Genomic DNA, 16,267 nt, shown 5'->3' on the forward strand with positions numbered 1-16,267 from the left:
TCTAAAGAATACAGTTCAAACCTATTCAAACTTTCCCTAAAGCTCAGGTCCTCTAGGCTCCTTGTAAATTTTCTGTACACTCTGTCAACCTTGTTTACATCTTTCCTATAGGTAGTTGATCAAAACTGCACAGAGTACTCCAGATTAGGCCTCACCAACGGCTTATACAACTTCAACATAACATCCCATGTTATGTACTCAAAATAGGTTCAAAGGTTCATTTGTTATCAAAGTATACAACTCTCCAGATAGCCACGAAACCAAGATAGAAAAGAATGGCAGAATGATTCTCATTCCCCCAATTCCTCCTCCCCACACAAAAAAGCAAACAAAAACGGAACAGGCACATTGATCCTCAAAAATCCCCCTCCTCCACACAAACAAAAAAGAGCAAGATCGGATGAAAAACACAATATAAAAAAATTATAAGACTGGAAAAAAAAAGTCCATATTCATATCCATATCCAAAACACAGAAAACCTGGGTAACATTCTCTGGCAGTGGCAGCCTTTCTCCTCTCTAGCAGCAGAGCAATCCCACCCACAATCATTGATTTATGAAGACCAATGTGCCAAAAACTTTCTTTACGACCCTATCTATCTCTGACGTCACTTTTAACGAATTATGTACCTGTATTCCCAGATTCGTTTGTTCAACCACACTCTTCAGTTCCCTACTGTTCACTGTGTAAGACCTCCCCTCATTATGCAATGTGCAAAACTTTCCATTTGTCTGCATTAAATTCCGTCTGCCTTTTTTCAGTCCATTTTTCCAGCTAATGCAGATCCCTCTACACCCCATATCTTGGTGTCCTGCGCAAATTTTCTAATCTATTTAGCCACATTATCAAACTGATCATTGATGGAGGTGACAAGCAACAAAGGAATCGGCACCAATCCCTATGGCACACCAACAGTTACAGGCCTCCAGTCAGAAAGGCAGCCCTCTACAACTTGCTGACTTCCCCCACAAAGCCATTGTCTAATCCAATTTACTACCTCATCCTGAATGCTGAACAACTGTACCTTCTTGACCAGCCTCCCATGCGGGACCTTGTCAAATGCCTTACTAAAGTCCATGTAGGCAACATCAGCTGCCTTACCTTCATCCTCTTTCATGGTAGCTTCCTTAAAAAACACGAAGAGATTGGTTAGATATGACCTAGCACACCCAAAGCCATATTGAGTGTCTTTAATGTCTGTGATTATCCAAATACTTGTATATCCATTCTTTAGAATACCTTCCATTAACTTTCCCACAACTGATGTCAGACTCCACAGATTATAATTTCCTGGTTTCTAACGTTGTCGTGTCGTCGTCGTCGTCATAGTAGTAGTACTTTATTGAGCCCAGGGGAAATTGGTTAACTTTTATTTGGACTTCACAGAGTTCGGTACTAAGTTAAAGGGCAGGACCTCCAGGGTTGTGATCTCGAAGATTATACTGTTTAACACATGGTGTAGGAGGGAGAACATAAGATTTTTGGATTATTGGGTTCTTTTCCAGGGAAAGAGGGACCTGCACAGAAGCATCTAAACTGGAGGGGACGAATATCCTAGTGGGAAGGTTTGTTAATGCTTCACGGTGGGGTTTAAACTAGATTTGTAGGGGGATGGGAACCAGAGTGCCAGAACAATTAGTAGAGAGGTTGTGGAGGCAGATGTTGGTAAGACCTCAAATTCAGTAATCAAAATGTTGAGCATGGCATCAAATATACCAGCTAGTGTCCTGAGCTGCGTATATTTCAAAGGCCATAAGATATAGGAGCAGGAGTAGGCCATTCAGCCCATCTAGTCTGCTCTGTCATTCAAGCATGGGCTGATCCAATTCTTCCAAATATCCCCACTTCCCTGCCCTCTCCCCATACCCTTTGATGCCCTGGCTAATCAAGAACCTATCTATCTCTGCCTTAAGTACACCCAATGAATTGGCCTCCACAGCTGCTTGTGGCAACAAATTCCACAAATTTACCACCCTCTGTCTAAAGTAATTTCTCTGCATCTCAGTTCTAAAAGGACGTCCTTCAATCCTGAAGTCGTGCCCTCTTGTCCTAGACTCTGCTACCATGGGAAATAAATTTGCCGTACCTAATCTGTTCAGGCCTTTTAACATTCAGGATGTTTCTATGAGTCTCCCCCCCCCAATCCTCTTGAGCCCCAGGAAATACAGCCCAAGAGCTGCCAAGCGTTCCTCATATGGTAACCCTATCATTCCTGGAATCATTCTCGTGAACCTTCTCTGAATCCCCTCCAATGTCAGTATATCCTTTCTAAAATAAGGAGCCCAAAACTGCACACAATACTCCAAGTGTGGTCTCACAAGTGCCTTATAGAGCCTCAACATCACATCCCTGCTCTTCTTCTACCTCTAGAAATTAATGCCAATATTGCATTTGCCTTCTGCACTACCAACTCAACCTGGAGGTTAACCTTTAGGGTATCCTGCACAAGGACTCCCAAGTCCCTTTGCATCTCTGCTTTTTGAATTCTCTCTCCATCTAAATAATAGTCTGCCTTTTTATTTCTTCCACCAAAGTGCATGACCATACACTTTTCCACATTGTATTTCATTTGCCACTTCTTTGCCCATTCCCCTAAAGCAAGAAATATCATAGGAAAGGCGAATAAGTTCAGTGCATGAATCAACACTGGAATTATGACATTGTAGCCATTAGTGAGTCTTGGTTGCAGGAGTGGCAGGATTGGCCGTTCAACATTCCAGAGTTCCATTGCTTTAGACATGGCAGAGTGGGAGGGATTAAAGGAGGAAGGGTGGCATTACTAATCAGGGAAAATATCATGGCAGTGCTCCTTGAGGATAGATGGGAGAACTCGACAAGTGAGATTTATGGGTAGAACTGAGAAATCTTAAATGTATGGCCAAGTTAATAGGGCTATATTACACACCAGGCAACACTCCTAGCGATTTAGAGGAACAAATTTTTAAAGAGATCACAGACTGTTGCAAGAATTATATTCTTGTTTATGTTGAAGATGCATATAGTATATGATTTCAACTCTCCACATATTGACTAGAAATCCCATACTGTAAAAGACTGGATAAGATAAAATTTGTCAAGTGTGTTCAAGTAAATTTCCTTCATCAGTATGTAGAAGTTCCAATGGGAGAGTGTGCGTTACTTGATCTGCTGTTAGGGAATGAGACAGGGCAGGTATCAGAAGTTTGTGTAGGGAAACACTTTGCATCCAGTGACCACAGTGCAATTAGTTTCAAAGTGAGTATGCAATAAGATAGGACTGGTTGGTGGGTTGAGATTTTTAACTGGAGAAAAGCCAATTTTGATGGGATCAGAAATGATCTGGCAAGTGTGGATTGGGAAGGGCTGTTTTCTGGTAAAGGTGTATTTGGAAAGTGGGAGCCTTCAGAAATGAAGTTTTGAGAGTACAAAGCTTGTATATGCCTGTCAGAATAAAAAGTAAAGACAAGTAGTGTAGGGAACCTTGGTTTTCAAGAGATATTGAGGTCTTGGTTATGAGAGAAAAGGGGGTGCTTAGCAGGTGTGGGCAAGTAAGAATAAATGAGGTGCTCGTGGAGAATAAGAAATGCAAGAGAACACTTAAGAAAGAAACATGGAAGGCCAAAAGAAAGCAGGAATTTGCTCTAGCAGATGAGGTGAAAGAGAATCCTAAGGGTTTCTACAGATGTGTTAAGAGCAAAAGGATTGCAAGGGACATAATTGGTCCTCTGGAAGACCAGAATGGTAATCCAAGTGTGGAGCCAAAACAGATGGGGGAGTTCTTAAATGCAATTTTTGCATCTGTATTTTCTTGGGAGATGACACAGAATCTATAGAGGTGAAGATAGGAAAGTTGTTTCGATTGGTAGGTGAGACTAGAACTAGGGGACATAGCCGGAAGATTTAGGGAAGTAAATGTAGAATGGAGATGAGGAGGAAATGCTTTTCCCAGAGAGTGGTGAATCTGTGGAATTCTCTGTCCAATGAAGCAGTGGAGGCTACCTCAGTAAATATTTTTAAGACAAGGTCAGATAGATTTTTGCATAGTAGGGGAATTGAGGGTTATGGGGAAAGGCAGGTAGGTGGAGATGAATCCATGGCCAGATCAGCCATGATCTTATTGAATGGCAGAGCAGGCTCGATTGGCCACATGGCCTACTCCTGCTCCTATTTCTAATGTTCTGTAGACATGAGGCAAAATGCATCAACTTCATGGATACTGTACAGGTTAAGAGGAGGAGGTGTTTGCTACCCTGAAGGAAATCAGTGTGAATAAATCCCCAGGGCCTAACAGGGTGTTCCTTCCAACCCTACGGGAGGCAAGTGTGAAAAATGCCGAGGCCCTAGTGGAGCTATTTAAAACATTCTTAGCAACAGAAATGTACTAGAAGATTGGAGGACAGCCAACGTTGTTCCGCTGTTCAAGAAAGGTTCTAAAAATACACCAGCAAACTAGAGGCTGGTGAGCCTAACGTCAGTAGTGGGAAAGTTATTGGGAGATATTCTGGGTACCGGATATATAAGTATTTGGATAGACATGGACTGATTAGCATGGTTTCATGTGTGGTAGGCAAAGCAGTGGATGTTGTCTACGTGGACTTTAGTAAGGCATTTCACAAGATCCCGCATGGGAGGTTGGTCAAGAAGGTGCAGTCGCTCTGCATTCAGGATATAGTAATAAACTGGATTAGACATTGTCCTTGTGGGAGAAGCCAGACAGTGGTGGTAGATAATTGCCTCTCTGACTGGAAGCCTGTGACTAGTGGTGTGCAGCGAGGGGGGCTATCATAGCTGGAATTTAATGCACACAAGTGCATGGTGTTCTACTTCATTCAGACCACCCAAGGGGGGGTCTTACACAGTGAATGGTATGGCACTGAGGAGTGTAGAAGAACAAAGGGATCTGTGAATACAAGTCCATAACGTTGAAATTGGTGTTGCAGGTAGATAGGGTTTTAAAGTAAGCTTTTGGCACATAAATCGAAGTATTGTGTACAGGAGGCAGGATGTTGTATTGAAGTTGTATAAGACATTGGTGAGGCCTAATCTGGAGTATTAGATTAGATTATGAGGACACGCAGTCCTCTTTTATTGTCATTTAGTAATGCATGCATTAAGAAATGATACAATGTTTTTCCAGAATGATATCACGGAAACACATGACAAACCGACTTAAAAACTAACAAAAACCACATAACATATAGTTACAACAGTGTAATTTGATAAGAACAGACCATGGCACGGTAAAAATCTCACAGTCTCTCGAAAGTCCCATCATCTCATGCAGACGGTAAACCTCCAGCGCCGCTAACTTGCCGATGCAGCATACTGGAAGCATCCGACCACAGTCCGACTCCAAGTCCATCCGAAGGCACCGAGCACCATCTCTGCCTAGCGCTTCAACCCCAGCAACAGGCAGTAGGCAAAGCCGAGGATTTGGGGCCTTCATCTCCGGAGATTCTTGATTGCGCAGTAGCAGCGGCAGCGAAGCAAGCATTTCAGGAGTTACTCCAGGTGTTCCTCCGTGCCTCTCCCGCCTGTCTCCATCAAATCCGGATTGTGCATGGCCCTCTAGTTACACATAATAGATATCATGTGCAGTATTGTGTGCAGTTTTCGTCCCCTACCTACAGCAAAGAGTACAAAGAATGTTGCTGGGTCTTGAGGACCTGAGTTATAAGGAAAGATTGAATATGTTAGGACATGGAAGATTGAGAGGAGATTTGATAGAGGTATCCAAAATTATGAGGGGTATAGACAGGGTTAATGCAAGCGGGCTTTCTCACTGGTGTTGGGTGGGACTACAACCAGAGGTCATGGGTTGAAGATGAAAGGTGTAGTTTAAGGAGAACACGAGAAACTTCTTCAGTCAGAGGGTTGTGAGAGTGTGGGATGAGCTGCTAGTGCAAGTGGTGCATGTGAGCTCGATTTCAAAGTTTGATAGAAGTTTCAATAGGTACATGGATAGTAGGGATATGGAGGGCTATGGTCCTGGTGCAGGTCAATGGGAGTGGGCAGTTTAAATGGTTTTGGCATGAACTAGATGTGAGCGAAGGTCCTGTTTCTGTGTTGTACTTCTCTGACTCTATGGTCAAATGGCAGAGCAGACATGATAGGCTGAATTGTCTAATTCTGCTCCAATATCTTTTGTTTTTATGGATTGCAAATGGCACAGATGATAACGTGGCTAATCTGAGGTTACAGAATGATCTTGAGCAGATGCTGAGTTGGGGAGCAAATGGAATTTAATCCTGATTTATACCATGTATGGCAGGGCCCCAGGGAGATGAGGGATGCTGGCTTTGAGTAGCTGGGACACAGAAAAATAACAGCATTCACGGCACAGTATTAAACACTTTGATTACATCATGATTGGAATATAGTTTGTAGTGCTGGTAACACATTGTAGGAAGGATGTGATTGTATTGGAATAGGTATATAGAGGAGATTGATCAGGATGTTGCTTTGGGTGGAATATTTTTCTAAGGATAGTAGACAGGCTGGGTTTGTTCATATTTGGGGTATAGAAGAGTTTGTGCAGTGACCTAGTAAAAGTATGCAAAATTGTGAGATGCATAGATTGTATGGATAGTGATACATTTTTCCCCTTAATGGTGACATCTAAAGCTATAGTTCATTGGTTTAAGGTGAGAAATAAGATGATTTGAGGACATTCTTTTCACTCATAGGGTGGTGACAAACTACAGTGCCCTATCTGATAAAGTGGTGGAGGTAATTTCTCCAGTGCAGTTATCTTTGCAGAGAATAACTGAGTTCATGTTTCAGAGCAGTGACATTTGTTAATCATGCACTATTTATGTGGCTCACTAAATTATGCTGAGGACCAATAGTGAGTTTTGCTGATAGAGGAGGAAGCAATGATAGTAATCTATGTTGTGGGATAAAGAATCACAATTTACCACTAACCCAGAGGATTGTGTACATTTTAGAGTTCTCTATTTTGGAATACCTTGAATGTTCAAGGCTGAGATTCTGGGCTTTTAAATGACTTCAAGGAAAGGATTTGAGAACAAAGAAGAAAGTAGAAGAATTCACAGCGTAAAGAATATTTTTTTTAAATTAGCTTTATTTATCTCATGGACATTAAAACTTAGTGAAAAGAATTGTGTGTGTGTTAATGAGAAATACAGTCCAAATGTGCTGGGGGCAACCCACAAGTATCACCATGCTTTTGGCACCAATATGTCATGCCCACTACTTACTAACCCTAACACTTTAGAAGTTGGGCAGACCCAGAGGAACCCTAGATGCTGAGTTGGAGAGCAAATGGAATTTAATCGTGATTTATACCATGTATGGCAGGGCCCCAGGGAGATGAGGGATGCTGGCTTTGAGTAGCTGGGACACAAAAATAACAGCATTCCTGGCACAGCATTAAGCACCTTGGTTACGTCATGATTGGAATATAGTTTGGAATATAGAAATTCCTCACAGACAGCAGCAGGAATCAAACCTGGATCTTCTAATTGCTGGCACTGTAAAGTGTTACACTCAATGCTAGGCTACTGTGTAGACAGCATTATTGTATATGATAGAACAGATAAAGAGTTGAGTGGATTTCACTGCAATTCATTCTTTTTGGTATTGATGGTAAGCTGGATCACTTTGTTTCTTCCAGAAAGCGGCAGTTCAAAAGCCAAACGAGCAAAGTACTCCAGCCATAAACAGAGGGTAATAGTCATGCTGTACAACAGGGTGTGTGACATTGTCTCCAACATGGCAGAACTACTGGAGATACAGCTCCTCACTGATACCACAATCCTTCAGGTAACTGTTAACTGAGCCATCATTGTGTTTATGACGTGCTACTCCTTGGTTACTGGCTTTTCTTCCTTTGGCTTGCATTTGGGATACATTTTCTTTCCCAGGAAAAAAATTCTTTAGTATGATTTAGAATGTTCTTTCCTTCAGATGTAGTTTTGAGTGGGAGTCTTCGAACATAGAAACCCTACAGCCCAAACAGGCCCTTCGACGCACAAAGCTGTGCCGAACATGTCCTTACCTTAGAAATTATCTTGGGTTACCCATAGCCCTCTATTTTTCTAGTCTAGTAATACAAATCCTCAACATGAGGTTAAATCATCATGTCCACTACAGTCAATCCTTCCTTCCCCTCCTCCCACTCTCCCTCCCCACTGGTTTAATGGTGCTGCAACAACAATCTTGCACTCAGTGTCAGCAAGACCAAGCAATTGATAGTGAACTTCAGGAAGAAGTTGGAAGAATAGACACCAGTCCTCATTCAGGGGTCAATGGTGGAAAGGGTGAGCAGCCTCGAGGATCTATCCTGGGCCCAACATATTGATGCATTCACAAAGAAGGCACGCCAGCAGCTCCAGTTAATTAGGAGTTTGCGGAGATTTGAAATGTCGCTCTTGCAAAATTTCTACAAATGTAGAATGAAGAGCATTCTTACTGCTTGCATCACAGACTAGAATGGATCCCCGAATGCACCAGATTACACGATACTGCAGAGAGTTGTAGAATCAGCTAGTTCCATGGGGACAATCCTCCCTATCATCAAAGGCATGTTCAAAAAGCAGTAAAGAATCATTACCATTGTTGAGCTGGTACAAGAGCCTGAAGACACATACTCAAACTTTTAAGAACAACTTCTTTCTGTCTGCCATCAGATTTCTGAAGAGTACATGAACACAACCTCCTTATTCATCTTTTCAGCTATTTAGGTATTTCTGTAAATTATAGTAATTGTGTGTCTTGCACTGTATTGCTGCCGCAAAACAATGAATTTCATGAAATAGGTCAGTAATAATAAAACTGATTCTGGGAGGGAAGTCACATGCTTCTTCATAAGCTGCCATGAAGGGGACCAGGATGGCAATGCTTGGTTGTTGGTAGGTAGGGTTAATACCTGACTTTCAAGAGCACTTGTGAGTTATGTTCTGGCTGAACTTCGTTCTTAAACTGCTGGAGAACAGTGTGGAAAGAACAGGTGCTGTTTTCTCCTGGTAGGGATTAGTTTTTAGTTCCAATTGCTCCTGCCACATTTTGTCACCCTGCAACCTTATCCTTCAATCTCTGAACTATGGAGGACAGCATGTGTATAAATGTCTCTCTCCAGCAGACTTCGTCATGATCATCATGACTCCAGTATTTTTACTATTTATAATGTTTCTTAATTGTACATATGATTTTTTTTGTGTTCTATCGCTGAGCAGCAGTGAACCATCTGATTGGCCTATCAGAGTTCTCTTTGGGAACTAGTTGACTTGATCAGCATTTCTGATCTGGCTATTGTTTCACAATTGCACTTAATAATAAAAAAAGACATTCTTCCTCATCCCAGGTTTAAATTCATCCCTGCTCATTCAGAGAACATTCTGCCTATTTCCGGACTCTCAAGAGGAGGCATTATCTCAGCATTAATCCTATCTAGCTTCTCAAAAGTGTTTCTTTCAATTAGATTGCATTCTTGAAACTCCAAGTATGGAGAGAAAAATGGAGGGCTATGCTGGAGAGAAGGGTTTGATTGATTATTAGAGTAGACTAAAGAGTTGCACAACATTGAGGACCTGTACTATGTTGTAATATTCTATGTTCTTTATGATCATTGTTCATGTCTCCCTGAAATTTTGTACTAATTTCACTTTTTTCACTTGTTTAGGTTTCTTCTATGGGGATTACACCATTTTTTGTGGAAAATGTCAGTGAGTTGCAGTTGTGTGGTATCAAGCTGGTGACAGCTGTAAGTATGATTACTTGAAATATTTTTATTTGTTTGCAGGATGTTGCATCACCAATGAGACTAGCATTCATTTCCATCACTAATTGCCTTTGACAGCATGTTGATGACTGTTGACTAAAACTTTTGCACTCTTTCTGGCTTGGTGATGGTTATAAGAGTTCTCAGGTTTGTGAGGGAGGACTATGCTGAAGAGCAGACTGGCACAGACTAAGATGAGACATAGGGCCTGTTTCTGTTCTGTAGTGCTCTATGACTCCATGTTTTGGCCATTGGTCAGGACCGGATGTTAATGTTCCAGGGTTTCAAGGTGTTTTGAAAAAGAGAGGGAGGGAGGTAAAGGGGTGAGGGTGGTCCTTGGTGGTGGTGAGATGCACTATTAATGGGGGGGGGTGGGTTGCAATATCACAGTTGCACTCAGAGGGCACTAGTCTACTGGTGTATATGGGTAAAATTTAAAAATAAGAAAGGCACAATCACTCTCCCCAACAGCCACAGGACATTGGGCAACAGATATACAAGTTGTTGGGGGAAGATGTAAAAATAATAGGGTTTTTGTCTTGGGTGATTTTGACATCCCTAATGTAGACTGGGATCTTCTTAGTGCAAGAGGCTTAGATGGGGTAGAGTTTATTAGCATCCAGGAGGGTTTCTTAAATCAGTATGTACAATGGCATACAAAGGTTTGAACGCCCCGGTCAAAATTTCTGTTACTCTGAATAGCTAAGCGAGTAAAAGATGAACTGATTTCCAAAAGGCATAAAGTTAAAGATGACACATTTTTTTAATATTTTAAGCAAGGAAACTTCTTTATTTCTATCTTTTACATTTTCAAAATAACAAAAAAAGGAAAAGGGCCCGAAGCAAAAGTTTGGGCACCCTGCATGGCCAGTACTTAGTAACACCCGCACCCCCCCGCCCCCCCCCCCCCCCCGGCAAGTATCACAGCTTGTAAATGCTTCTTGTAGCCAGCTAAGAGTCTTTCAATTCTTGTTTGGGGGATTTTCGCCCATTCTTCCTTGCAAAAGGCTTCTAGTTCTGTGAGATTCTTGGGTCGTCTTGCATGCACTGCTCTTTTGAGGTCTATCCACAGATTCTCAATGATGTTTAGGTCGGGGGACTGTGAGGGCCATGGCAAAACCTTCAGCTTGCGCCTCTTGAGGTAGTCCATTGTGGATTTTGAGTGTGTTTAGGATCATTATCCTATTGTAGAAGCCATCCTCTTTTCATCTTCAGCTCTTTTACAGATGGTGTGATGTTTGCTTCCAGAATTTGCTGGTATATAATTGAATTCATTCTTCTCTCTACCAGTAAATGCTCCCTGTGCTACTTTCTGCAGCACAAGCCCAAAGCATGATCAATCCACCCCCGTGCTTAACAGTTGGAGAGGGGTTCTTTTCATGAAATTCTGCACCCTTTTTTTCCCCAACATACCTTTGCTCATTGCGGCCAAAAAGTTCTATTCAAAAGGTTCAAAGGAACATCAAAACAAGCCTGATGCATTTTGGAAACAAGTCCTGTGGACTGATGAAGTTAAAATAGAACTTTTTGGCCTCAATGAGCAAAGGTATGTTTGGAGAAAAAGGGTGCAGAATTTCATGAACAGAACCCCTCTCCAACTGTTAAGCACGGCGGGGGGGGGGGGGGGGTGGATTGATGATGCTTTGGGCTTGTGTTGCAGCCGGTGGCATGGAGAACGTTTACTGGTAGAGGGAAGGATGAATTCAATTAAATACCAGCAAATTCTGGAAGCAAACATCACACCGTCTGTAAAAGAGCCGAAGATGAAAAGAGGAAGACTTCTACAACAGGATCATGATCCTAAACACATCTCAAAATCCACAATGGACTATCTCAAGAGGCGCAAGCTGAAGGTTTTGCCATGGCCTTCACAGTCCCCTGACCTAAACATCATCGAGAATTTGTGGATAGACCTCAAAAGAGCAGTGCATGCAAGACAACCCAAGAATCTCACAGAACTAAAAGCCTTTTGCAAAGAAGAATGGACGAAAATCCCCCAGACAAGAATTGAAAGACTCAGCTGGCTACAAGAAGCATTTACAAGCTGTGATACTTGCCAAGGGGGGTGTTACTAAGTACTGACCATGGAGGGTGCCCAAACTTTTGCTTCGGGCCCTTTTCCTTTTTTGTTATTTTGAAACTGTAAAAGATGGAAATAAAGTTTTCTTGCTTAAAATATTAAAGAAATATGTTATCTTTAACTTTCTGACTTTTGGAAATCAGTTCATCTTTTACTCGCTTAGCTATTCACAGTAACAGAAATTTTGACCAGGGGTGTCCAAACTTTTGCATGCCACTGTATATAATCCAACAAGAAAAGGGGCCGTACTGAACCTGGTGTAGGAAAATGAGCCTGGCCAGGTGATTGACCTTTCAGTGGGAGAACAGTTAGGGAAAGGTGACCACAGCTCCTTAAGTTTTAAGATAGAAAGATTCAGTATGGACCTTATAGGAGAGTAATAAATTGGAGCAGGATAAAGTACAAAAGGATTAAGTAGGAACTAGGGAGAGTTAATTGTGAACAGCTTTTTATGGGCAAATCCACATCTTCAATGTGGAGAATGTTTAAAGACCAACTGCACAGAGAACAGGACTGGTATGTTCCAGTAAGGAGAGAGAAAATGGACAAGAGAACCTTGGAATTTGAGAGAGGTGGTGAGTTTAGTCAAGAAGGTAAGGAAGCATGGGCAAGGTTTAGGAAGCTAAAATCAAATTTAGAGGCATTGATAAGAGGCATAGGTCGTGTGGATGGTGAGTAGCTTTTTCCCAGGGCTGAAATGGCTAACACGAGAGGGCACAGTTTTAAGGTGCTTGGAAGTAGGTACAGAGAAGATGTCAGGGAAGTTTTTTATGCAGAGAGTGGTGAGTGTGTGGAATGGGCTGCTGGCGACTGTGGTGGAGGCTGATACGACAGGGTCTTTTAGGAGTGTCTTGGATAGGTACATGGCACTTAGGAAAAATAGAGGGCTATGGGTCACCCAAAGTAATTTCTAAAGTAAGTACATATTCAGCAGAGCATTGTGGGCCAAAGGGCCTGTATTGTGCTGTAGGTTTTCTATATTTCTATGTTTCAAGTGAAACGAGAATAAAACTCAAGAAGAGAATTAGATAATTCCTTGGCGAGTGCAATTAATAAGAATCTTAAGATATTCTGTACATAAATCAAGAGCAAGAAACTGGTCCAGAAGATGAAGACAGTTGACATTCAGAATGAGTTAGTCATTTGGATTCAATGTTGGCTTAGAATAATAATAAGTGGCAATCTGATTGGAGACCTGTGTCTGCTGGTGTGCAACAGGGCTGGGTTCATTGTTGTCTGTCATCTATATTAATGATTTAGGGGATTATTCAGTAAACTTAATCCAGTTTACAATCCTCCCAGCATCTTCTTCCAATTTACTTTGGCCAACTCCTCTCTCATACCATTGTAATTTCCTTAACTTCACTGAAGTTACTGCTATGTCAATGTGGTTTCCTTAAGCGAAAATCTTGCTTGACTAACCTGTTGGAATTCTTTGAGGAGATTACAAGTAGGATAGATAAAGGGTATGCAGTGAATGTTGTTTATTTAGACTTTCAGAAGGCCTTTGACAAGGTGCCACACATGAGGCTACTTACCAAGTATTACAGGAAATCCCCATGGTATTACAGGAAAGTTACTGGCATGGATAATATTGGCTGATTGGTAGGAGGCAGCGAGTGGGAATAAAAGATCCTATTCTGGTTGGTTGCCAGTGACTAGTCAGGTTCCACAGGGGTCGACATTGGGACCACTTCTTTTTACGCTGTATATAAATGATTTAGATGATGGAATAGATGGCTTTGTTGACAAGTTTTCAGATGATACAAAGATTGGTGGAGGGGCAGGTAGTGTTGAGGAACAGGTAGGATGCAGAAGGACTTAGATAGATTAGGAGAATGGGCAAGAAAGTGTCAAATGAAATACAATGTTGGAAAATACATGGTTATGTACTTTAGTAGTAGAAATAAAAATGCAGAATATTTTCTAAATGGGGAGAAGATCCAAAAATTTGAGATGCAAAGGGACTTGGGAGTCCTGGTGCAGATCACCCTAAAAGATAATTTGTAGGTAGCGTCAGTGGTGAGGAAGACAAATGCAATGTTAGCAATCATTTCAAGAGGTGTAGGCTATAAGAACAGGCACTGGTGAGGCCTCACCTTGAATATTGTGAACAGTTCTGGTCTCCTCATTTAAGAAAAGATGTGCTGGCATTGGAGAGGGTTCAGAGGAAGATACAAGAAACATTTGATAGCTCTGGGTCTGAACATGCTAGAATTCAGAAGGCTAAGTGGGGATATCTTTGAAACCTTTCAAATGTGGAAAGGATGTTTCCCATGGTGGGAGAGTCTAGGACAAGAGGGCACAGCCTCAGGATAGAGGGGCGTCCATTTAAAACAGATATAGAGAAATTTCTTTCGCTGGAAGATAGTGAATTTGAAGAATTTATTACCACAGGCAGCTGTGGAGGCCAGGTCGTTGAATGTATTTAAGGCAGAGCTTGATAAGTTCTTGATTGGACGTGGCACAAAAATTGAGGGGAGATGGCTAGTGAATGGGGCTGGGGGGGTGGGTTAGGGATCAGCCATGATTGAATAGAGGCGCGGACTCGATTGGTCAAATGGCCTAATTATGCTGTTATGATCTTGTCTACTAAATACTGACTTGAAGGGGGTGAATACTTATGCAATCAGTTATTTTCTGTTTTATATTTGTAAATAATTTAAATCACTAAATTTGTAGAACAAACCTATATTTTTTACATATTTACTTTGAAACAAATGGCATTATGATCACCAGATGCAATGTTCCCCTATACAAACTTCTGTCACCTGCCCTGTCTCATTCCCTAATAACAGATCCAGTATCGCACGCTATCTTGTTCGTATTTACACATACTGATGAAGGCACATTTGTATGATTCTACCTTTCTTATTTCTCATTTTCTCCCATAATGCCTCATTGGACAAGTTCTCCGGTCTATCCTGACGGAACCCCGGAATATTGAGCCTCCAGTTTTGACCCTTCTGCAACCAAGTCTCACTAATAGCCACAATATCAAAATTCTTGAGCTCCTCTGGATCCTATGATACTTAAATTGAAATATACACAGCTCTGGACATTAGTTGCACCATGCCCAACCTTTTGGTTCCTCACTTTGCCTGGGTCTTAACAACAGCTGTCTCCATAACTTTTCCACTGACTGTTCTGGCACTCTGCTTCCCATTCCCCTTCAACTCTAGTTTAAATCCCACCATGCAGCACTAGCGAGGCTTTCCGCTAGGATATTAGTCCTCTTCCAGTTCAGGTACAAACTGTCTTTTCTGTACAGTTCTACCTTTCCTGGAAGAGAGCCCAATGATCCAACATTCTGATGCCCTCCTACACCAACTCCTTAGCCACATGTTAAATTGCTTAATCTTCCAGTTTCTGGCCTTAGTAGCACATAGCACAGGTAGCAATCCTGAAATCACAAGCTTGGAGTCCTGCCATTTAACTTAGCACCTATCTCCCTGAATCTCCTATGCAGAACCTTGTCACTTGTGTCCTACACATCATGCCTATCACCACTCTGGTCCTTCATGTCTCCACCATCCCCCCGCCCCCCCTCTTGGACCACAACCACTGGCTGTTCACCCTCCCATTTGAGAATGCTGAGGACTTGATCCGAGATGTCCTGAACCCTGACATCCAGCAGGCAGCATACCATCCATGAATCTAGTTCTCCCTCCCAGAACCTCCTTTCTGTTCCCCTAACAAACGAATCTCCTATCACCATAGCATGCCACTTCTTCCTCCTTCCCTTCTGAGTTGCTGAGTCAGACTCAGGCCAGATACCTGATCACTGTGACTTTCCTCTGATTGGTCTTGACTGACTGTCACCCAGTTTCCTGTGTCCTGCACCTTGAGTGTAACGACCTCTCTTATATGTCTTATCTATCTCCCCTTCAGCCTCCCAAATCATTCAGAGTTCATCCATTTCCACCAACCAACTCCTTCAGGTAGAGTGTTAGAAGCTGCAGCTGCATGCAGTTCTTACAGGGGTAGTTATCAGGGACACAAGTGGTCTCCCCACCTTCCCACATCCTGAAAGAGGAGCATTCAACTATCCTGCATGCCATCTCTGTTGTTCTAACTGAGCAGGATTGGTTAGACATTACCTACCACGCACAAAGCTGAATTGATTGTCCTTAATCGGTCCATGTCTATCCACATATTTATACATCTGCTCTCTTAGAATATCTCCTGACAAATTTCCCACTACGATGTGAGGCTCACCTGTTGTTGCATTTCTTAAAATCCATGAACACTTTGTTTGTTCTTACCTCCTTATACCTGCTATGCGCCTCCTTTTTTTTCTTAACCAGGGCCTCAATATCTCTTGAAAACCAAGGTTCCTTAAGCATCTTTTGCTTTTATTTTGACAGGAACATATAAGCTTTGTACTCTCAAAATTTCAGTTTTGAAGGCCTCCCACTTACCAAGTACACCTTTGCCAGAAAGTATCCTGTCGTAATCCATACTT

At 42.0% G+C, this 16,267-nt stretch overlaps 1 protein-coding gene across 4 annotated transcripts in view; it reads left to right on the top strand.

The window, feature by feature from the left end:
* The window catches only part of nipblb (NIPBL cohesin loading factor b), a 502,440-nt gene that overhangs the window by 302,892 nt on the left and 183,281 nt on the right, over nt 1-16,267 (top strand). For all 4 annotated transcript variants that reach the window (XM_072257459.1, XM_072257461.1, XM_072257463.1 and 1 more), the window contains 2 exons: nt 7,617-7,765; nt 9,624-9,704. In XM_072257459.1, coding sequence (XP_072113560.1) covers nt 7,617-7,765; nt 9,624-9,704 — 230 coding nt within the window. The remainder of the gene's footprint in view (nt 1-7,616; nt 7,766-9,623; nt 9,705-16,267) is intronic.

Source organism: Mobula birostris, chromosome 5, assembly GCF_030028105.1.
Source record: "Mobula birostris isolate sMobBir1 chromosome 5, sMobBir1.hap1, whole genome shotgun sequence".
Lineage (NCBI taxonomy): Eukaryota > Metazoa > Chordata > Chondrichthyes > Myliobatiformes > Myliobatidae > Mobula > Mobula birostris.